This window comes from Megalops cyprinoides, chromosome 3, assembly GCF_013368585.1.
Source record: "Megalops cyprinoides isolate fMegCyp1 chromosome 3, fMegCyp1.pri, whole genome shotgun sequence".
Lineage (NCBI taxonomy): Eukaryota > Metazoa > Chordata > Actinopteri > Elopiformes > Megalopidae > Megalops > Megalops cyprinoides.
In genome coordinates this window covers 40,104,894-40,128,360 of record NC_050585.1, presented here as the reverse complement: position 1 = coordinate 40,128,360, position 23,467 = coordinate 40,104,894, and the positions used below count along the sequence as shown (strand labels likewise).

The following is a 23,467-nucleotide window of genomic DNA, read 5'->3' as shown; positions in this document are numbered from 1 at the left end:
GTGATTTACACAGTATGCAGTTTACAGTTGTTTCCAATCCACTTAAACAGCTGGATATTTCCTAATGCCAGTCAGGCTCAGCACAATGCTGAAGGATACATTTACATTGAGTTACTAGCACATAGTCTTATCCAGAGCAATTTACATAGGTTACAACTCTTTCATGGCAACTGTTTATACACCTGGATATTTATTGAGTCAGTTCTGGGTTAAGCACCTTGACCAGGGTTACAACAGCAGTGTCTTTGCAGGGATATGAACCGGCAACCTTTAAGTGACAAGCCCTGCCCCTTACCATTGCACCATAATTGGGAAATGGGCACCGTGGCAGGTTTCCGATTTCCCAAGGAGATACCACCCTGCAGACCTCTGAATGTAAGCTCTGTGCAGTAACCACCACACAGCAATCTGTCTAAACAGCCCCAAATCCTACTGTTAACCCCACTGCCAGCCTCAGCCAGGTTCAGGTAGACCAGACATGCCTTAGTGTTATCTGGTTTTTTTAAATCAATTTTGTTGTTTCCTTTCGGACTGATTTATCTGCGTTACAAAAAAATGGTGACCTGCCGAAATTAGCTCTTTCACTGGGCTGCCAGGGCAAATCTCAGGCCCAGACTGCCATCTGGGTGTCACGGCTAATAAGATAAAGTGCTATTACACACCTTTACCTGCAGAACCCGCAGAACCTTTGCCTCTGAAAGTGGAGGTTTTCATGTCATTTCTGGTGTTGCCGTGGCAGTGTTTTCAGACATCTCTTAGCAGCAGGAGGTGGGGGAGACAGGCCTGCGTGTGTTTTTATTTCATTTCTCACTGTGCTTTGTTTGCAGTGGTGTGAGTGCATGTGTATTATGTGTGTGGGGGATTGCTGGGTTGCTAAGCACTTACAGATGACAGTTAAAGTCTTTCAGGTCTACGGAGTGATGAAAAAAGGAGAGGGTAAGGTCGCAGAATTAAATGAATAAAATATTCATGTCGGCCTCATAATTAAAATTCCACCTGGTTGGAGTTGGCGGAGTCTCGGGAGCACATTAAAGCTCTGCTAATAAGATTGTTTCTGCGTAGCGCTGGCAGACAGAGTGACAGAGCGGGACCTCACTGCCCCGCAGTCACAATTTACTTCCCAGACACGTCTAGAGATGGTCCCAGCTGAGATGGGGGGCTTCTTTGGGGGGGGGGGGGGGGGGTGGTAATGGGGATTGGAGGTTTGTAGCCTCTTTCCGGAAAGAAAACATGCTGAAAGAACAACAGCACTTGTGTGTCTTAACTGAGCTGCTGCACAAACCTGAAAGCCCACAAACCTCATGTTCCAGTCACACACTTGTCTCTCTGGCCTTGTGGCTTCTAGTTAAATAAAGCAGCTCAATTTTTTTTTTTTTTTTTGTCTGGCATTTTTTGCGTTTGCTTGTATTTGTGTGTGTGTGTGTGTGTGTGTGTGTGTGTGTGTGTGTGTGGTTGTAGCATGTATTTATGTGTGTAATAGATATTTACTTCTGTTTTTATGTATGTGTTAATGTGTCTATGTAAAAAGGAAGGCACAGTAGTCACTGTTTCTGGCTTTCTTATGCCCTCTTTCTCGCTCTGTCATTCTCTGCTCTGCCAGCAGGGCCAGGAGATTACACTGGCATTACAGTAGGGATTACTACACAGGGCCTGGGTCCAGCGCTGGCCTTCTCCCTTTCCCCTGAGCTCTGATAGTTTCTACATTCACACTGGCAGCACAGCTGTGAGGGCTTTCCAATCTTGTCCAGGTTTGGGATCAGGTAGAGCAGAAACCAAAGGTGTGCCAAAGATGGGACAGACCCATTCTTCACACTGGCACATTGAGCATTGAGGTCTTCAAAACATGTCAAAGATGAACTTTTTAACGTGTTTTTCTTTTTTTTTCGTCCTCGTAATTTTTCACTGTGATGACAATGTTGTTACATACTGCTGTCAAAGCAGCCCTCTGATGCTCAGACCGGGGGTGCTAAACACAGCCAGCGGTGCCTCCAAACATTAGGAGGAGGAACAGGAAGGAAATGGAAGTGAATTTAGCGGTGTAGGGAGACCCGCTTTATTAATATTGGATGAACGACTCCTTTGGTTGGAAAGGGGAGAAACTCTCGTGTATTTCCTGCCTTTCCTCCCAAAGTGTTCCCCCCCGAGAGCCCAAAAATGCTGCCAGAGCATCACAGACTGTGAACACTGCACTTGTGGAAAAAAAAACACTGATGTAAGAATTAACTGCATAGTTATCAAAAACACGGGGGAGAAAATCATTCCTCTAATGAAGCTGTTTAAAAACGCTGATGAAAATCAATTTGGGCTCACTCACAACATGTAACACTCAGTCCTTTGCAGTGGTTCCCAGTTGAGTGCATAGTTAGCGGAAGTAAAAAACATTAACATTTGAATATTGTGCATCTCATATCTTGTACTAATTACCACAGCACCTATCACGTAAAATGTTTTGAGAAAAAAAGGCTGTGGTTTTCCTGAATGCCAGGAGACCTGGCAAGAACAAGAAAGTTGCTTTTTTCAGATGAAAAATGCTGCCTGTTTGAGTCTTAAAGCAGTCCTAAGATCAATGACAGAAATGCAGCTGAGAATTTGGCATTCCACAACCTACATTGTGTAAGATTCTATGGAGAAATAAGAAAGTGTCACAACATGAAAACAAATGAGAATTGGCAACACACCACAACAGCGATTATCATGGAGACATGCAGAAAATATTAACGAGTCAAACTATGACTTTACATTTTAATATAGCTAAGGACGATGACAGGGTCGTGGCATACCTCGAACAATGCAATTTGCACATTGACAATCAAATAAATAACATGAGTCATGGTATTTGTATTTTATTTAATAGAATATAACATAAAATAACATAAAATGTTTTGTTTCCTGTTTGTAGAGCATTGCAAAGGACATTTCTCAGTTAATTAAGCAAAGCATTCTTTAATACATACACTTCTATTTACCCCTGGATTTGAGACTCTGCTTTTAAATATCCTCTGCTTATAAGGATCAAATGGTCCTGGTTTGTTGTGATTCTTGTAAGCACAGTTCACAGGATTTGGATAAGAAGGCTGAATGAATTATGATTTGTCACCATGGCATATGTTGTAATCGGTCTTGAGTGCCCCGAGGTTGTACAAGACCATAAAAGCATGTTCTTGTCACAGCCTGACAAGCGTGAATTATCTTTGATAATGATGTAAAGCCATCTTTGTTCTACGGGGCCATTGGTGGAAAATGAGTCTTTGGACCCAAAACAAACCAAAACTCAAGGATGACGTTGGTGTATTTTCTCCAATAAAGTGAGCAGCAGTTTACTTATTTTTCTTCCTGTATTCAATGATGACAAGCTGTTAATATGAGCTGTGGGTATGTGCAGGCTCACCTGACTGACCTTGTGACCTTTGACCTGGAATTTAGGGAAGGTCAGGGCTTATTTTACTTTGTCTTTGAAAGTGGTTTTTGGGCTCAGGGCATTTGTCCAACCTCCCCAGCCCTTCAAAAAGAAGAAGAAAAAGTCTTTGCACTGGAGAGATTTCAAAGATGCCTTGGACCATTCATGGAAAGGATAGTGAACTAGATTAGTGAAAGATGGGTGAATTGGTCTACACTGCATAGTTGTCCCTTTGGCATGTGTATTTAATATAATCTAGAACTTTAAATTTTCTGGAAAGAGTCAGAGGCTTGAAAAATGGTTAGCTAAGGGGAAATTCTATTCACAGCACTCCTTCAGTATCTATTCTGTTTCTCCTACTATACCTCATTCTCATTACCCACAATCCACTGCAAAAAAAAATCCCTCAAGGTTTCCGGACTGTCTCTGTCAGGGGCCTGTTACTTTATTCAGTGTTCTCAGAAGGGTGTAGGACATACACTAACTGACCTTTAAACTGTGCAATCTGGCTGCACAGAAGAGAGATCCGTAGCAATAGTATTAATGGACACTTTAAAAAATTTGAATGGTATTTTTGAAGGTTCATATTTTATTTGAATTAATACCTTCTCAAAGTTAACTGCCTTAATGAAGAATTTTCTACACAGTCCAAACATTCTTTTCATGGAGACATGAAGTGATGTAGTGGAGTATCTGAATCTGATACAGACAGTACCAGCAGTTTTTAGAGTAAAGGTAAGAGATGTTGTTTTGCTGATTTGTGATGCAAGCAACCTGGATATTTCACAGAGAGAGCCTATTATATAGCATAAAGAAGTTGTGTAGTGTGGTTGCCAAGGTCTTGGGTCTGATCTTTGTTCAGACCACACTGGTTGTGATCATAATAGCCCGGACTCTAGGCCAACAGGAGGGCCAGGGAAAATGGTGTAACTGTGGGAGAGAGAGAGAGGAGGTATGGCAGATCAGAAGGGAAAAGGGCCGCAGAGACTTCTTTTAAGAAACGACAGAGGCCTGGTAAATCACCCTTTTTGCATTTTTAACCCTTATCACCAGTGACATTTGACCTTATACCTGACCCTACCCAAACTGTCTGCCTGTCTGAACAAAGGAAAGGAGTGTGACTTTAAATTTGGGTCTGAGTGGTTTATGGCTTAATGTGGCCTTAATGTGACACTCATGTTAACTGCTGTCACTCTCCCCTAGATTTTGATTGACAGTTTCATTCCTCCACCATCTCTGCTAATGGCTGTTGTATCTACAGATAATGCTGCATTCAGACTTTATTAACAGTTATTCTTACCCTAAGATGGCAGGGGGCGCTGTAACCCTCAAACACCTACATTCATCCAGAATCCAAAGTGAGCTACAAGGTAATAAAAGATCACAGCAGCAGAGATAAATCAAAAATTGTGTTATTGTAATCAACAATGAGGAAATTACAAATAACCCTCTTTGCTTGCATAGTCACTGAATGTTCCTACTACATGCGTACTTCTGAGTAGGAGCAAACTTTAACAGTGATAATTTATCTGGAAAATTTGTTGGCTGAATTGGACATCCAAGCATGTTTCTATGAAGCACAGTAGTTAGTGTGTGATTGCTGACATGTTTCAGTAAATTAGACTCAGATTTCAGTAAATCATATTCAGGAAATCAACTCCCCAGGGGAATCTCTGCTCTGCACCTTATGTATCACTTACAGAATGCTCGTGTCACATGTAGTGTATTGATATGCAAATATTGTTACATGTTGTCACATTTATATATACATTTTTCCTCAAACGCTAAACACTGTGGATCTTCCACTCAGTAGATCGGTTTTGTCTTGGAAACTGGAGCAGAATAATATGACTTTAATAAATATGAATGCAATGTCTAATATGAATATGTAATGCAGAAAACTAATTCTGCAGAGAGTGGGTGCTGCTGAACGCTGCAAGCTCGTTTTGTTGTCTGATGTTGTTAGATTTAGTCTGTCAGATATTAGTGGATTAAAGCTCTTACACTGCGGTTGAGGGTGTGTGTCATGTACTGTGGTTGCACAGTGTAAAACAGGGCAAAAAACCTTTTTCAACAAAATTAGGGAAGTAACATCCACATCCTTGCAAGACTTACACATTGAAATAGAAGCAGGTTTTGGGGAATCAAAGCTTAGGGCTGCAATCCAATCCTTATGTTTATGTATGGATGTGTGTATGTACATATGCATTTGTTCATAGGAATTTTAACAGGATAGCCCTCTTGAGATGATTTTGTTCTGTACGGGGATCTATTTATATAACGTGCTGTTAAATGTCATTAATAGTTAGCAAATACCAATAAAGCGAGAAGAATCCCTCTCTCCATCTCACTCTGTCCCTGTGCTTTTAAGAGGCTGTCACTCAGATGCACTGAGTGTGAGTGGACAGGTATCTAAAGGAAGGATGCCTGGCTTGTTCTCCTAACGCACTGGGTCCCAGCTGGCTTCACTTCGCGTCCCTCAGACAGAGAGGCTTTGGCTGGAGCTGATGAAGAGTGATGAGGCGGCTCTCGGATCAGAGGCGATTTCGCCCGGAGCCCTCGCCTAGAAACACAGCGTTTTCTGCCAGGGACAGATGCGGAGTTTTCTGGGATTTGCTGAATCATCAATGGAATTTAGTGTCCCATTTTTTGTGCTTTCAGAGAGGGAGGGAATGCAATGCTCTGAAGGGCTATTAAGCCCAGTCTGATCGCTCTATCTGTGCTGTAGGGTGATGAGGGTGGCTCATTTGTGACACCACATTCCGGTACTCCACACCTGCTGCATGCCACTTCTGTATGTGGGTGCCTTTAGGTAAGGGAAAAACTCAACCGTCATTGTCAAACGTGTGTGTGTTTCTTGGAAACGCAGCGCGGATACATGCCTTTGTGCCTTGGCTGTGCTCGTAGCTTGTTTCCAACGGGCAGATGAGGTAACCAGGTTGAAGTGAAAGCGTGTGTGAGCAGGGCTGGCCGTTCCTGCATGACCCCTGTTTTCACTCCGCCGATCAGGAATGCAGAGAGAGAGGTGAAGCACAAAGCCTCTTTCTTCTGTCAGTCCCTGACTATCTGCCTTTTGCCCCCTCCTCCCAGTTCCCGAGGAGCGAGGCTTTACCGTATCGACTCCTTTCGACCAAAGCGGAGGTCAGCCCAGCTTGGCCCCGCGCATCACAGCCACCGATCTGCAGAGGAGCCAATCAATTCCTCAGGCCCAGTGCATCGTGGGCCAGGTCACAGGCAAAGAGGCTTTATTCCTCCTTGCTTATGCAATCTTTGTGCTTCCTGCAATCGAGGAGCTGTCCTTTTCCTCATCTCTCACTGTGCCCTGTGTCGCTCAGCAGCAGGAACATCAGCCTCTATTCCTGGAGGGCCAGTTTCCTGCAATGCATTTTGGGAGATGTATCGATGCAGGTCTATAGAGCTCATTAACTAATTGGACCAATTAAGCAAGGGTAAAAGGGAGGGAATAAAAAAAAATGGCACACACACGAACCTCAGGGAATTGAATTTGGCACCCCTGCTGTGGGGTGACAGGGGACAGGATGAAGGATGATTGAGAGGCCTGTTCTTGTCTCTTTCTCACTGCCAAAGGGAGGGGGGGAGGGGGGTGGGGGTGCTGTGATGAGATTTTGAACAGTCAGATAGTGAGTTGCAGGAAGTGCTCTGAGAGAAATCGGACACTTTTAAACATTCATATATGTGCAGTCTTGTTATAGATTCATCCTGTCTGTTTCAGAAGCTTCAGAAGCTCATATATCTGTGGGGGATGACAGCAGATGCCTCTTAGTTATTATCCATTTTTCACTCAAATCTCAATGTTCATCCGTACTCGCTAATTATCGGTATTAATCATTTGCCTGCCATATGCTCCAATCCAGGATGCCTTACATTTTACATATCATCCATTTCATACAGCTGGGTATATAATAAATCAATTCTGAAGCAATTCCTGGTTTGTTGCCTTTGTAGAAATCAGTGTGGTGTAGCAGTTTGGCACCTTGAAGTTTGTGTAGTCAGATCCTGGGAGGATCTTGCTGTTGTACCTTGGGGCAATGACATGGCCCTGAATCACTGCTGTAAATTACCCTGCTCTATAATGGATAATACGTGTATTATGAGCTGTTGTGATTTGCCCTGGATGAAGACATATGCCAAACAATAAAAAAACAGCACACAGATTCATGTTAGAATTTTTAGCTTTCCTGCTGCAACCTCAATTCCTTCACTATCACACCACAGTGACATCTGTTTCTTTAAGTTTGAATTGTACACTTCTCTTCTTTTGTGCTGGAAGTCGCTCTGGATAAGAGCATCCGCTAAATGAATGTAATGTAATGTAATGAACTGATTGCTTTATTAGTGCATGGTCTAGTTTAGCAGGACTTGCAGTGGTCGCAGACACAGATAGACTCCAAACTACAGGCAGAGTGATGGCCCTAAACGGTCCAAAGCAGCCTGTTCTTGTCATTAACCTTCTTTTGCTCTTAGATGTTTGAAGAGATAATTGTACCTTGTGTGAGTGGTCTAGGGGATGTTGGGAAGGTCAAGGTTTTCAGGTCCAGCTCTTTTCTTTGTTCTGCTATTCTTTATGGTGTGGAGCAGAGGTTAAAAGCATGGTGGTGACTCCTTGGCTATGTTAAAACAGAGGTGCTGTGGGTTATATATAACACCAAGCCACCTTTCAACATGTGAGAGGCACATTCAGCAGCATCATACTTTCACTTCCAGTGCAGTTTAATGAACGCGTTGTTGTGCACAATGAAAATTATGAACTGATATTACCAACCAGCTTAATGTAAATTGTCTGCACAGCGTGTTCATGGGGAAAACTAAACTGTCGTAAGATAATAATTAGGGAATGGATTAGTGAAATATCACCCCACAGTGGAATAGACTGAGTTAAAATCAATGTTTGCTCTTTCTGAGTCATCATCCTTTGAAGGATTTGATAGTATTGTCTATATATTTTTTTATCCATTTTGCTACAGCTTTCTAGCATTTCACTCGATTTCTAAACAGTACAGTTGTCACAGTGTATTGTCAAGTACTTATTGAGCAACTTGCAATATATTTTTCACTATGACTGTTTTGAGTATATGTCAAATTTTGATTTGTGAAAAGAGCTTAGAGAATATGTTTGAGGATTCCAATACACAACTTACTGCCACATTGGTCTTAACCAAAAGAAAGCCATAGCTTTGGCCAAGATCTCACCTTAACCTGGAGAACTGGCCCATGTTGACTGGAATCTCTTTTCCCTTGGGAGAGGGTTCTAAGGGGCAGGATGGGGGCCCAGGGGTTAGGGGTGGTTCTTGTTCTTACTTGATTCCTTTTTCATGTCAGTTGACGTGAATACAACAGCATATAGGCCCCTGAGCCTTCAGGTTTCCACATCGCAGGTCTGAGCTCGAATGTCAGGTCTGAGCCATCTCAGGGAAGCAGCCATTAGCTTAGATTTTCACTCAGGATTCATTATGTTTCTGGAATTTAGCAGATATTTTTATCCAGAGTGACTCACATAGGTTACAATTTTATCCATTTATACAGCTGGATATTTACTGAGGCAATTGTGGGTTAAGTTACCTTGCCCAAGGGTACAGCAGCAGTGCCCCAGCAGGGAATCAAACCAGCAACCTTTCAGTTACGAGCCCTACCCATACCACAAAACTCCCAACCCTACCCCCCTGCTCTAAGACATCTGTGAAATTTCTGAGCAGGTGGGATGAGGGGATCCTGTTGCTGAAGATGTCTACATGCCACGTTTGATTACTGTTTTCCCTGCACCTCCCCGCATCCTCACCGGTCAGGCTCACCACAGCAGGTGGAGAAAACACTGTGGCTGACACAGCGAGAGGGGATTGTGGGATTGCATTTCCATGCAGACGAAAGTGACAACACTTTGCTTTCAATGTGCAGATTTTTGTCATTCCTTCACAGGATGGTGTCATGAAAAAAATTGTGCCCAAAAAATACACATACACACCAGGGTTTCCACTAGGATTTTTTCTTGCTGGTCCGGTGTCTGGAAAGAATTTATTTTACCGGACAAATTTGAAACTAACCGAAACCCTGATACACACACACAGACACACACACACATACACACACACACAGACACACATTCTTACATACACACACATTCTTACAAACACACACACACACACACACAGCCAGACTGAAATTAAAAACTAAAGACTAGGCAGTCTGTCTTAGCATTCATAATGTAACAGATGCCCTTATGCACGGTGGACTATGTAGCTCACATTTTGCTCCTTGTCCATTTACACAGCACAGTATTTCACTGAAGCAGCTTATCCTAAGTGCCTCTCTCAAGGGCCAATGGCATGGGAAGTTGAACCTGCAACCTTATGGTTGCATGCTTACATGTGCATATTATAGTCACTACACTGCTGAAACACTGCACTCAGCATTTCTGAATAAAGATATCGTTAAGAAATTCTCGCATTTCAGCATGCTGCCAAGGAAATAGGTTGTGTTGATTCCATGTTTTGATCCATGAGTGTGCACAGAAGTGAACTATCTTCTAAAAAAAAAAAAAAAAATATATATATATATATATATATATATTTATATATAATATATATATATTTATATATATATATTTATTTATTTTTTTATCATAAATGCTAGGCAAAAAGCCATGCAAGAGCACAAACCTGAAGCATTGTTCCACCATGGTAATGTCAGAATTTGCACGCTCACATGAAAACAGTGCTGCCGGATCACTGCCTTGCCTGTGCCACGGAGTGTTTTCTCACTGGCCGACGAGCGACTATGTTAGCTTCTGTGGGTTCACCCTGTGAGCAGGTTGCCAGGGAAACATTGCGTGAGAAGTGGTTGATGGACGGTCCTCGCTGATGGAGAGACAGGACTCATTCCCAGCGGGGTACCTTCCTCCAGACAGACTGCTCCTCCCACGCTGGACCCCACACTCTCTCAGAGAAGAGAGTAGGGCAGGCCTGTTTATAAGCGGGAAGGAGAGGAGAGGCACACTCACACACATGCACACGTATACACACACAGGAGTAAAAAAGACTCTCACAGCGACTCACACACTCATAGAAGTAAAAGAGACTTTCACACCAACACACACACAAATACCCATGCACCAGAGAATAAGACTTTCATACCAATAGACACACACACACACAATTTTGAGTCAGCATTTGTTTATATTTACAAGCACCATAGTGATGAAATTGTATCTCCCAATTTAGGAAAAACAGATAACTGACAAGTGAAAAACAGATGTAATGTAATATTTGGCTCACTTAAGCAGAGAGTGAACATTACACTATTAAATTCATACACTTACACAAACACATAAACACACACACACACACACACGCATGCACACACACACACAAACACACACACACACACACACACACACACACACACAGAATGACCCAGGAAAGAACAAGGATGAATATAGACTACAGTTCTGGAATCAGCACCATGATGTCATTGAAGTTTTGCAGGACAGGATACAAGTTTCATCTGTCCTGTTTCAAAGAAGGAGCCCACTGCTTGGAAAGGGAGTGTTGCACAGCTGAATCATAGTTACATTATCTATTGACTAAACAGACACCCTTTTTCTCATAGCAACACAGTATAATTACTGAAGCATTCCGCTTAAATACCTCCTGGGAATGAGAGATTCTGGTTATAAGCCCAGTTTCTTAAACACTGTACCACACTGCGTCTTACACGTTTCCAGCAGAGTCTGGACTGGGGGCTTTTCACGTGTTAGGAAAACGTGATAACCACCACAGCACAGGAACCTCCATGACCTGCATAACTCTGGGTAATGTAGTCCTCTAGGCAGATTGGTGATGTAGCTAGCTAAAGTGGTGGTTGTTGATGTCTCTGGTTGCAGGCTTGGAGCTGGGGGGTTTGATGGACCTGGAGATGCTGTACGGAGAGGTGGAGCAGAACCTGAACCAGAGCAGCCGCACCCGGAGACAGGCCTCCGATGGGGTCTACAACATCGAGGTCCTGCTTGGCGTGGACTACTCGGTGGTCCATTTCCATGGGAAGGAGCATGTGCAGAAGTACCTCCTAACGCTCATGAACATCGTGAGTTTGGCTGTGTACATCTAACACCCCACACCTCTCTTTAATCCCAGCGTGTTTGTGCTGTTTTTGGCGGTCAGTCCTTTACACCGCCAGTGTCTGACAGTACAGCTCAAGACCCCTCTTGGTTCTCATCCCTTGTCCTCTTTGTCAGGGCAGGCTTGTGGGAAAGAGCTTCACACATGCTTTGCTTGTCCTTCTTTAGCAGAGAAGTGTACAGATATACAGACTGCAGGAATTTTTAAGTCTGTCCTCTCAGAATGTTATGAGGAGCAAGGCAAGTGCAGAGATGACTCAGGACACCAAAAGGTTTGATTCAAAGAAAACAAAGTACCTTTTACTGAAGACTCTAGAAAAAGCAAAACAGGCTTGGTACAAGAGTTCACATAAAATACATTGCAACTCAAGACTGAGCAACTAGGTAGGCAAAAGGCAGGGCTTAAAAATAACAGACAGCACAGGTGAAAAACAATAACTAATCAACATAAGTGTCAGACATCAACTAAATGAGACATGGAACACAAGAAGGTATGAGGCCATGTTGGTGGTCATCCTGAGGAGAAGCAGCCGAAACTATGGCACAGAACTGACAAAATGATGATTATTATTTTTTATATCACTCTTTATAGATCATTTTAATTTAGCGTTTTAAATACAGTGACGTTTTTCTAAAGACCCAAAATTATTTTCTAATCCACTTGTGTGTTTTATTTGGTTTTCTAGAAAAAAAAAAAAAAAACACTTTCTACCTGTATGACTTGCCGCTTCTGTGATTGTGGAGATGTGTATTCACGGCTGTCCTTGTTGCCATGTTTGAAAAGAGAGGCCGTCACTTCCCAAAATCGTTTCTCCATCATTATCCGCCTGGCCTCTCTCACTCAGGGCCCTGTAATTCTGCTGGATTTTTTGAAAGGGCACAGGTGTGAGGAACTGATGTTCTTTTTCCTCCCTGGGCAAGATTGGGCTTCTAATGAATACTGCATTGAACACACCCTTAACATTTCCAGAGAGATGCTTGGATTGCTGATGTGTTTTATTTACTTTTTAAAATTTTTATTCAGCCAGGAAGGTCAGCTGAGAGCACACATACTTTTCCATTTTAAAATATTAAAATGCACTTGATTTGTAAAGTAGGGTTACTCTGACAATCAAAGGTCATTTGCCATTCAGTTAGAATAACCAAATCTTCGCAGATTTGGGTGAATCTGTGTGTGTGTGTGTGTGTTTCTCTTTGTGTGTGTGTGTGTGTGTGTGTGTGTGTATGCCTAAGGTATGGTATGCACAGTTTGTGTGTTTAATGTCAATCGAAATGTTGAGTTCAGTTATGCGCATTTGTTTGTCTGAATGTTTGACACTTACGATTTCCCAAGAAATAGAGTAAAAAGCAGGAGCAGGGACAGATATTTCCAGTATGCAGAATGCCTTCATTTTTCAGTCAGATTCTCGGATTCAAGAGTCTCACTGAGGAGCAGTACTGAAAGAGCAATGCAGTGGTAAGGAAATGAGAATTAGTATGTAGTAATTGCTTTACTGTTTCTTCAGTTCTCGAAAGAAATTTGATTACTTTCCCCCTGAATATAACTCACTACTAGTATATAGCGTTAATGGCAAAAATTAAGCTGTATAATGTATAATCTTCTTTTTCCTCTCCAAACTGGTCAGTCTCCTGTTTTGACATGAAGTATCTGTTCCCTGTTTAGCATACATTGTTTTTCCAGCTCGAAGAAATATGCAGTTATCCCTCCAAACAGATCTGCCAAGTCTCCTTGGCAAAAATCTGTATGTCTCCTGTTCCCTTTTCCAGTAATGTTAGCACAGGTCAGAATGCCTGCTCTGACATCAGTACATTATTGGTTTAATTCCCTAAACATAGCTAGTGATGTTTGCTGAAGAAATGGCAGTGATCAGACATCAGCATCATCAGAAAGGAACCATGGCGCTGGTCCAGCCATAGGTCAATTCCCCCAGCCAATCAGAATTTTTTTACATTTTATACCAGACCGCCTCACGCCAGCTGGGATAAGCAGCAGCGGAGAGAGCCATCCTGGCCCGGCCCTGCCTTGTGTCTCCTTAAAAAAAAAAATCACATTCAGAATGAATCACGACTGAAGGAGGTGAATGAACACTCCCACACACTCATTCCTGCGGCTCCGCTTGCCTCTCAACAGTTGACATAACAAAAGCTCACATAACAATTACAGTAGTCCTCCCATGGGAAAAAGCAGGCAGACAGATACAGGAGGCAGCTTGAAAAAAGTGGATCTGTCTGAACGACCCACTTTTTTTCCTCTCTTTCTCTCAGCCTTCGCCTTTTTCCCCTCCTCTCTGAAGCGTTGAGCCTTCCAGCGTTCTGCGCCTGTGGCTTCTCTCTGAGAGTTAACTCTCCGAGCATAACCTCCGGCATGCAGCTCCAAGTGTATGGCGTCATGCTTAGAACACATGTGGGTTGAGGGTTCGAGTCCCTGGGTGTGACACCACTGCTGCACACGGGAGTTGGAATCCTGTCCTCAGCTGCTCTGCCTGCAGAAAGCCCAGATGCACACACAGGTTACAGTATGCACATGGTGCACAACGGACGGCCTTCCTGGAAGAGGCCATCTGCCGAGATGAATAATGCAGTATCTGCAGCTGGTGATCTATATTGATTCTAGCGAACAGCTTTTCCATGTGACAGCTCACCTGGCCCCAAGATCCTCTGGGAGTGTTTGTAAAGTGATTCTGTTATTTGCTAGCATTGTGAGAGGGACTAACTCTTAGTCTGAGCAATGATGTCATATCCCCTGGACTGACATGGGAGGAGCTTGCTGGGATCATCCCGTGTGACACACCACATCAGACCTGACGATGTGTCAGGACCCTTGTTGCATAAATTAAAACCATGAGTGCCCTTGTCTACACAGAGGGGTATGGGATCTGCGTCTGCTGTTCTGATGTGTTTGTATTTGATCGAAAATGCTGTGTTATTTCCGATAGTCTTCCTCTTCCACTGGACTGTTTCGGTAGAGAATGTAGATGCATTGTGCATTACAATTATCAGATGAATTTCATTAAAGCGTTTGTGGGCAAGCGAAGTTGCCAACACCAGTCATCAGATGTGCTTTTAAGATAAAAGAAGGAGAAATAGGAAAGATGAGACAGAGAGAGAGAGAGAGAGAGAGAGAGAATACAATCACTGCAGGTACCTTGAAAATTGACCAGTAATACACGTTAAAAGTACTCTTTCTCTCGCTTTTCTGCTGCTTCTATCCCTCTCTCTCTCTCATTCCTCCTCACTCTCTCTCCCTTTAATCCCCCTCTCTCAAATTCAAATTCAAATTCAAAAGTGTTTAATTGGCAGGATAGACAATCACTATGTTGCCAAAGCAACAACACAAACAATGCAGCAAATAATCAAGGACAACCATACGCATTAAAATAATAAATAATAGAACACATACACACAAGCCAAATACACACAAAGCAAAAATCAACCCTACATAGTACATCCTACACTAAACTACACATTTATCAATTGTTTGTTAATTAAATGTTGTGATTAATAAAACATTTCAGTTTACTGTTAGTGCCGCAGTACAGGGCACTCAACGTCCCTCAGACTATGACATGTGCTCACAAACTGGGCTGCTAGTGGGGCTGTGGGCCCCTCTCCTAGCATGACTGACATTTTGTCTGTGTCAGTCAGTTGTTTGATACGTGGGAGGACAGATGTAATGTTTGAAATGAATGTTTTCCTTGCATGGGAGTACTGAGTACATTTTAGAAGAAAGTAGATCTCTGTCTCTCTCTGTCACTTTCCTGCATTTTCCCTCTCTCTCTGACTCTCCTGCCTTCCCCCTCTGTCTCCTGCTGTCTCCCCATCTCACACTCTCCTTTATCCTCCCTCTCTTTCTGTCTCCATTATTCTCCCTCTCCCTCTTACTCTCCTGCTCCCTGCCTTTCTCTCTCCATCTCTCCCCCCTCTCTCTGTCTCTTTCTCCCTCTCTGTTCCTCATTCTCCATCTCTCTCTGTCTCTTTCCCTCTCCCTCTCTCTCTTTCCCTTTCCCCCTCTCTCTCTCTCTCTCTGTCTCTCCCTTTCCCTCTCCCTCCCTGAGTCTCTCACTCTCTCTGCCTCAGTGACAGGGTGTGCGCAAGACGCGGCTGCATCCCTAATCCAGTCCTAATGACTCCCCGACTCCCTGCCCTCTGGGGCTTCTCTCCGTTTCCCTCTCTCTAACTTTCACTCTCTCTCTTTCTAAAACCTGAGTAATGAAACATAGCCAGGGTCTCGCAGAGGGGCTGTGCTGGGGACAGCACTAATGAGGGGCACACCGCTGTGGTCATTAAAGTGAGACGAGAGAAAGAGAGAGAGGTGTGCACGAGGACAGAGAGAAGGAGAGAGACTCGGAGCTCCAGAGGGGAGCCGCGCTGTGAAAAGGGTTTTTATAAAACCTCACGATGAGGTTGAAATATGGCAGACCTCTCATTTAGTGCTTGTCAGTGGCTCGTGGGACTGCTGTCGTGGTCGCACGGCAGTCAGATCCGTATTTAAGGGGGACGGAAGTTTTGGGAGTCAGTGCAGAGCGGTAGTTTAAAAAAAACTGATTGTCGCTTTGATTCCCAGGAGGGAGAGTGTCTGTTTGAGTGAGGTACTTAAGCCGGAATTGGTTGAACACATATCCACCATCGGCATGGATGAGGGTGTCTGTCACTCATATTAATAAATAAATAAAGTTTCCCCTTTTTCTTGCTGCTCCTCTATCATGATGAGACACAGAAGTGATTGTGCTCTTGACACCTGGTGGGTTTCTGAGGTCTGTTGTTCTCACTGGGGAGAGAAGAAACGCTAAAGCTGCATTCACACACTTATACTCTATATCTCAGGACTTTCAAATTTCCATGCAGAAGTTCTTCTATGGCTAATCTTTCTACTTCAAACACAAAGGACACCCCATTGCCATCCTATCCACACCAACAGTGCAGTTCAAATTACATTGCATTACATTATTAGCATTTAGCAGATGGTCTTATAAAGAACAGCTTACACAGGTTACAATTTTTGCATGTTATACATTTATACAGCTGGATATTTTCTGAGGTGATTCTGGGATAAGGACCTTGCCCAAAGATACAGCAGCAGTACCCCAGCAGGGAATTGAAACAACAACCTTTTGTTTATGAGCCCTGCTCCTTGACCCTATGCTTCACTGTTGCCTCAGTTTTTTTTAAATACTTACTTCTTCAAAGGAGTACCAGTGAAGTTATTTTTGATGTTGTTGTTGAAGCATGGACTAGGGCTGGACCAGAAATCTTATCAGCACATGAATGACATATGTCTCGATCTCGTGTGGGGACGATGTAGTAGCTGCTATCTGCAGTGTGGAGTTGCAGGGGAGAGAATGAATGAACTTACCCTGCTTTTTAAGAGATCAGGTCACGGTCAGCAGTGCGATGGAGTTGTCAGAGAGGAAACAGAGGGGCAGGGTCAGTGAGCTGTCAGTCAGGAGGCAGTGGTGCTGATGGGAGGGACGTGGCCTCTTCACAGCTGATGGCCTGCCCACTGAGGATTGGTGGTTGCCTAGCTACAAGTGGCAACCAAGAGCAGAAACTAAATAAATAGAACAGCAGGAGGGAAAAGGCGAAGATGTATCTCTGCATCTCTCTCAAGGATTCAAGGATTCAAATTGGCTTTATTGGCATGACAGGAGTGTGATAGTGTTGAGCATTTTAGCACAGGAAAATAAAAATACCATATATTAGTGAAATATAAACAAAGCGATATTGATTATTAATGAATATAAAGAATTAATATAAGATGCAAATCTTCAGAAAGCAAAAAATGTAATTATAACATTTCCCACCCTCAAATAAATGTTATTTACAAAAAATTAAGAAAACTTAATTATGAACACTTTATTTTTAAAGACCTCACAAAACTGGGTAGGAATGGGGGATGTGTGGCATAATGAAATAATGTTCATATATAGCATGTGTATAATGGTTGTATAGTAATTCTCTCACCCTCCACACACAGACACCTCTTCTTTTCCTGCACCCACACTCTCTCTGTCAGAGCTCAGGCAAGTCTCAGATTTGCTGCCACAGACAGTCTATCACTCGTTACCACCCGGCAGTCAGATCTCCTGTTACTGGTCTCTCGTTACATCCCTCTCCCTCGTTAAATGTGTCACAGACACAAAAGCCTCCTCGTCTGAAGTTTCTGAAACTTTCCCCGATCCTCTGTCTCCCCACTTCAGTTGATTTTCTTTCCACAGTGCACTGGGCCAGGTGAGACAGCTGCATTACATTACATTATTTGCTTAGCAGATGCTGTTATTCAGAGCAGCTTTTGTGGCTGAAGTATAATCCATTTACACAGCTGCATATTTACTGAAGCAATTTGGGTCAAGTGCCTGCTCAAGGGGAGCAGCAGCACTGCCTCATCTGGGAATCAATCTGATAACCTTTAGGTTAGAATTCCTGCTCCTCACCGCTGCACTGCACCGGTGGTATGTGAGTACAGAAGCTGGGAAGCTGATGTAGAGAGGCACTGGAAAGGCACTGCATTTTTTGGCCCTGAGACAGGGGTGGAGCTGCAGACTCACTGCAGGTAAGAGCGGTGGGTGGAGATGGGAGGGGCAGGTCCGAGGCAGCAGAGGTGGGATCTCAGCAGGAAGCCGGTGAGAGACGTCCCGAGTAGGAGGGGTTTGAGGAGTGAAAAAGTGTGGACAAGAAGTGCTTGCAGGGTGGAATTGGAGGAAAGTTTGAACGGGAAGTGTTTCCAGAGTAGAGGTTGGTGATGAAAGTTTTAAAAGGAAGCATTTGAGAAGCAGAAGTGCTGAGTTATCGGCTAGTACAGCTAACTCAGTTTGTTGCGCTGCAAAGCTGTTTTAAAAGCCCAGACTGCTGCTGTAGGCCAGTGCTTTGAGTTGAGCCATGCAATTTCCCTGATTGGCTTTCAGGGCAACAGTGTGCTGTAGTGGTATGAAGCAGAGCTTGTAACCAAAAGGTTGCTGGTTTGATTCCCTAGGGTACTGCTGTTGCAGGCTGGGAAAGAAACCTAACCCACAATGGCTTCAGTAAATACCCCGATGTATAAATGGATAAGTTTAGCCTATGTATGTCGCTCTGAATAAGAGCATCTGTTAAATAAATATGATATCCTTGCATCCAGAAGGTTGCATGTTCAAATCATTTGTGCAGCACTGTTGCTGCACCCTCAAGCAAAATGCACCAGCTGTACAAACAGATAAAATGTGAAATGAAAGCTGCATTGGCTCAGCACATGAACACAGTAATATTGTCGAGCTGCCATGTGTAATCATTTCCCTCTCTCCCTCATGTACGCAGACTCCTGGCGCGAATTTCTCTCCCACTTCCCCCCTAACATTCTGTGTGTGTGTTTGCGCAGGTGAACGAGATTTACCAGGACAGTTCCCTGGGGGCCCACATCAACGTGGTCCTGGTGCGGATTATCATGCTGTGCGATAGGAAGGTAAGCTGGTCCACAAACCCCCAGATTTTCCTGGGGAAACCGGTGAGCAAGGGGGATTATGGGTAGGGTCTGGTAATGCTGTGCAGCCTGTGCTACCCAGGGCGTTAGGAATCCGTGACTGAATGGACGCTGTTTTCATGACAGTGTAGTTACTTTATTGCCTTATTAATTATTCATTAACTGGGACAGTAATTAATGTGGGGAAAGTCTGAGTGGTGGTTAATGCACTGAAATGGGTCTGAGGGCTGTGGTGTCAGCATCCTGGGAGGACAGTCTGCTTGTGTCCTTGAGTGAGACACCTTAACAGAATTACTGCCTACAAAAACTGTGCATGGGAAGAGAATACATGTAGCCTTGCCACGGCATTATATGTCTGTTCGGATAAAGGTATAACAAAACCGAATATGAAATGGTCTGTAGAAATCTCCTTTCTGCTCCAGTTTGCAGTCAGTCGTGCTCTGGTCGTGTTACAGAGAGGTTCGCCGCACGTGTGAGTGAGTGAAGCTGACAGGGGCAGTGGGGGATTGTGAGTGGGTGATGTTCTCCTCATCCGAAAAAACCTGCCGTGCTTCAGAGCGAAGCTGAATAAAATAGGAAGTGTCCCAGATGATCCTGTCAGCTGGCTCTTGAGAGGCGGGGGCTGAAGCCCCCCCCGGCCGCCAGCACCCCTGTGCGTGTCTGTCTGTCATCCGGAGTTACCGTGACAACGGCATGACCCAGCACACCTTTTCGAGAATCTTAGGATCAGAGAGTTCTCTCATATCTGTCACCTGCCATGTTCTGGACAACCTGCCCTGTCTCCGTGATGACAGAGTCAGGAGATGCTGAATGTCTGCAGGGCTGTGTGTGTGTGTATGTGTGTGTGTCTATGTGTTATCCAGTGTGTGTGACTTCTGTCATCACACTGTGCAACATTTCACACATATCCACAGATCTTTATGGCATGTAGATGGGCTGTGTAGGTGCAGGGACCACAGTGAATATGAGGAGTCCTGAAACATGACCTTTGTACATGTGCTAGGGGCTTCTGCTCCGCTGCACTCAGCTGCAGACGGCCACCTTAAAGGTGTTTGTAACGGCATGGGCGCCACCTACTGGCAAGTGTAAACATGGCATTGCAGGTATGACTGGGGGAACAGCCCTGAAAACAGCACAGAAGGTAAGATCATCCAGAACATCAGGGCATCGTTTCTCAAGCGAGTGGTCATGAGCTTACATCGCAGGTAGCTAAAACATATAGAAAAAAAAACAAAGGCTGTGCCTCTAGAGGCCCTATACCTGGAGGCCATAACAACAGTATAAATAACAAAATGCACTGAATCTGCGGAGGTGTGGATGGATCAGAGAAAGGTAACTGCATTGCTTTTTTGAATTGTTTGACTTTTCCCTTCAGGAGAACAAAAGTAAGGGCCTTTCCACGTTCATGGTGATGCCGTTGACAGCATCCGCATGAATAAAGGTGATAGCTGGTAACTAATGGAGGGATCTCTGCTCACCTGTCTCTCTTTGTCTTCCCTCTCTGTCACAAATTCAACATTCAAATTCAAATTCAAATCTGCTTTATTAGAATAACATTTAAAAATGTTGCTGTGTTTAAATCACTCACTCAGCCTAGTCAATTTAAATCATTCACTGGACTGACCATTATTCAAGATGTTAAATAAAAAAAGCTCATTCCTCCCACAGTTTTCAACAGGATTTGAATTACATAACCTTCCTATTCCAGAATGCAATTTGCACATTTTAAGCATTCATCCATTGACTCTCTCATGATGTGACAGGTCACGGTGTACTGAGGTGCTAACTCAAGCTTACCTTTTCCTTTTCCGGAAGCTTCTGAACAGCAGTCACTTTTATGGAGGATTCAGGCGAGCTGAGGGTTGTTATTAGGGTGGTATTTGGGACAACAGAAACAGAAGTATTAGTTTACCTAGGGGTGTGTTCCAGGGTGATGGCCCTGAACACGAAGCAGTAGCTGTTTCCTCAATTTTTTTTTCTGCTAGACTACAAGTTTGGCCTTGTCAGCTTTCGTTGCCAGGGCCCAGGTCTGGCAGTATTGCTCCAGCAGTGCTCGGGTTCTGCTGTATGCCCTGCTGTGTGGGTGACAGCAGCACCAGATCATCTGCACGAAGGAGAAATTCAATACGTTTGTTTTTGTACAGAGATGCCCAGAGCTGCAGACTGTTCCAGCTCTGTAGCGAGGTTATTGATGTACTGTTGAGGCTAGACAGTGTTTGGTTCAGATTGCAACCCTTTCTTGCTCTGCAGCTCTAAGAAAAGAACTCTCCCTCTTTCTCTGTCTCTCACTCTGTGTGTCTCTCTGTCTCTCTCTCTCTCAGACATCCAATCTGATCGAGCTGGGGAACCCCTCTCAGAGTCTGGAGAACGTGTGCCGCTGGGCCTTCCTGCAGCAAAAGGAAAACGCGAGCGATGCAGAGCATCATGACCACGCCATCTTCCTCACCCGCCGGGAGTTTGGCCCAACTGGCATGCAGGGTCGGTATACACACACACACACACACACACACACACACACGCACGCACACGCAGACACACACACACACGCAGACACACACATTCACACCTACAGTCACACACAAATGCACACACACACACACCTACAGTCACACACACACACACACGCTCCAGTATCACAATACATTGCTCACATATTTGGGTTCTGTTAGATTCACTGTCTCTCTCGTGATGTGACAGGATGTATATGCAAGCACACCCATACCCATGTGTATCCATGTGCCTGTGTTGATGCAAGGAGTACAGATGGTCTTTCCCCTTAAACACGCTTACTCTAAAGTGATGGTGATGGTGGTGAAAGTCCCTCCCTCTCTGTCTCTTCTCGTTCCCTCCTCCCCTCTCTCGTTTCCCAGGTTACGCCCCGGTGACAGGCATGTGTCACCCCGTGCGGAGCTGCACCCTGAACCATGAGGACGGCTTCTCCTCTGCATTTGTGGTGGCGCATGAGACTGGACATGTGTGAGTGTGCGCGCGGCTGTGTGTGAGAGGCACACGCACATTACACACAAATACATAAACACCACATATACATACACATGCACATACAGGTACACGTACACACGTGCACTGCCCAAGCAAACATGTACACACATACATACACATGCACAAAAACACACCCACACACATGTGCCCACACGCATGCACACGCATATGCAAAAACATACCCACACATGTACACAAACACACTACCTGAGATAACACATGTACACTACCTGAGTAAACACACACACACACACACACACACACACACACACGCACAGCTTAATGAGTGGCTTCTTTCTTGCAGGCTAGGGATGGAGCACGATGGGCAAGGGAACCGCTGTGGAGATGAGGTGCACATGGGGAGCATCATGGCCCCGCTGGTGCAGGCCGCCTTCCACCGTTTCCACTGGTCCCGCTGCAGCCAGCAGGAGCTCAGCCGCTACCTGCAGTGAGTCTCTGCTCTGCCCCACTGACACTCTCCTCCCACTGCTCTTACCTGCAGTGGAGCTCAGTGCAGCTCCACCCACTGTGCTGTGTCCTGCCTACTGCCCTGCCCCTCACACTGCTCTTACCTGCAGCTCCACCCCTATCCAGCCCCACACCACCCACTTAAATAACTGAAGCCCTACCTTACCCTGGGATTTGATTCTGTGACTTTCTGGTTACGAGCCTCATTCCCAATATATTATACATGGAGTCACAAGGTCTAGTGTGTAAAGTAATATCCCACAGTTCATTACATCTCACTGCATTCAGGCATGGCTTTCCCAGGCACGCATTGATGTTACCCTCCTTTGTGAATGGGAAACAATTCATTGACGTGTTGACAGATGAGTGAGGGGTGTGGTGTTTCCTGCCGCAGCTCCTACGACTGTCTCCGTGATGACCCCTTCGACCACAACTGGCCCTCGTTGCCGCAGTTACCTGGACTCCATTACTCCATGAACGAACAGTGCCGCTTCGATTTTGGCGTCGGCTACATGATGTGCACGGCGGTGAGTGCTCACCTCCCCTGTGACCCCGTCTTCTCCCCCTGCCCCGATACACACAAACCCACATACACACACACACAGACACCTCGCCCCTTCTGGATCCTTCCGTTCTCAGCTCCACCCCTCCAAAAATCATGCCACTGAAATTTTTTAAAAAAGAAATTACACTGCAAACTTTCCTGATAAGCTCCCATCTGAAACCTAGTAAGCCAGGCCATTTCCTGTCTCAGGGGTCCAATGAGAGTGGACTCGGCAGAAAGCCTGGGATATAAAGCGCCTTTTGCAGACACATGCCTCGTCCTCCTGCAGTAGTCAAGTGTGTTTTACAGACAGCAAGATCTGAGTCACATCAGTAAGGAAGTGAGGCGGTACCAAGGCCAGGTCACATGGTTTCCATTCTCCAATCACCATTCACAGAAACTTTGTATTATTATTATTATTATTATTATTATTTTTATTATTATTAGTCATCATTATCAGAGACCAAAGTAACA

At 44.5% G+C, this 23,467-nt stretch overlaps 1 protein-coding gene across 1 annotated transcript in view; it reads left to right on the top strand.

The window, feature by feature from the left end:
• LOC118774527 (A disintegrin and metalloproteinase with thrombospondin motifs 2-like) overlaps nucleotides 1-23,467 on the top strand; it is an 85,332-nt gene that overhangs the window by 43,151 nt on the left and 18,714 nt on the right. Inside the window, exons 4-9 of the mRNA XM_036523874.1 lie at nucleotides 11,295-11,494; nucleotides 18,880-18,963; nucleotides 21,303-21,459; nucleotides 21,852-21,957; nucleotides 22,286-22,429; nucleotides 22,844-22,976. Coding sequence (XP_036379767.1) covers nucleotides 11,295-11,494; nucleotides 18,880-18,963; nucleotides 21,303-21,459; nucleotides 21,852-21,957; nucleotides 22,286-22,429; nucleotides 22,844-22,976 — 824 coding nt within the window. The remainder of the gene's footprint in view (nucleotides 1-11,294; nucleotides 11,495-18,879; nucleotides 18,964-21,302; nucleotides 21,460-21,851; nucleotides 21,958-22,285; nucleotides 22,430-22,843; nucleotides 22,977-23,467) is intronic.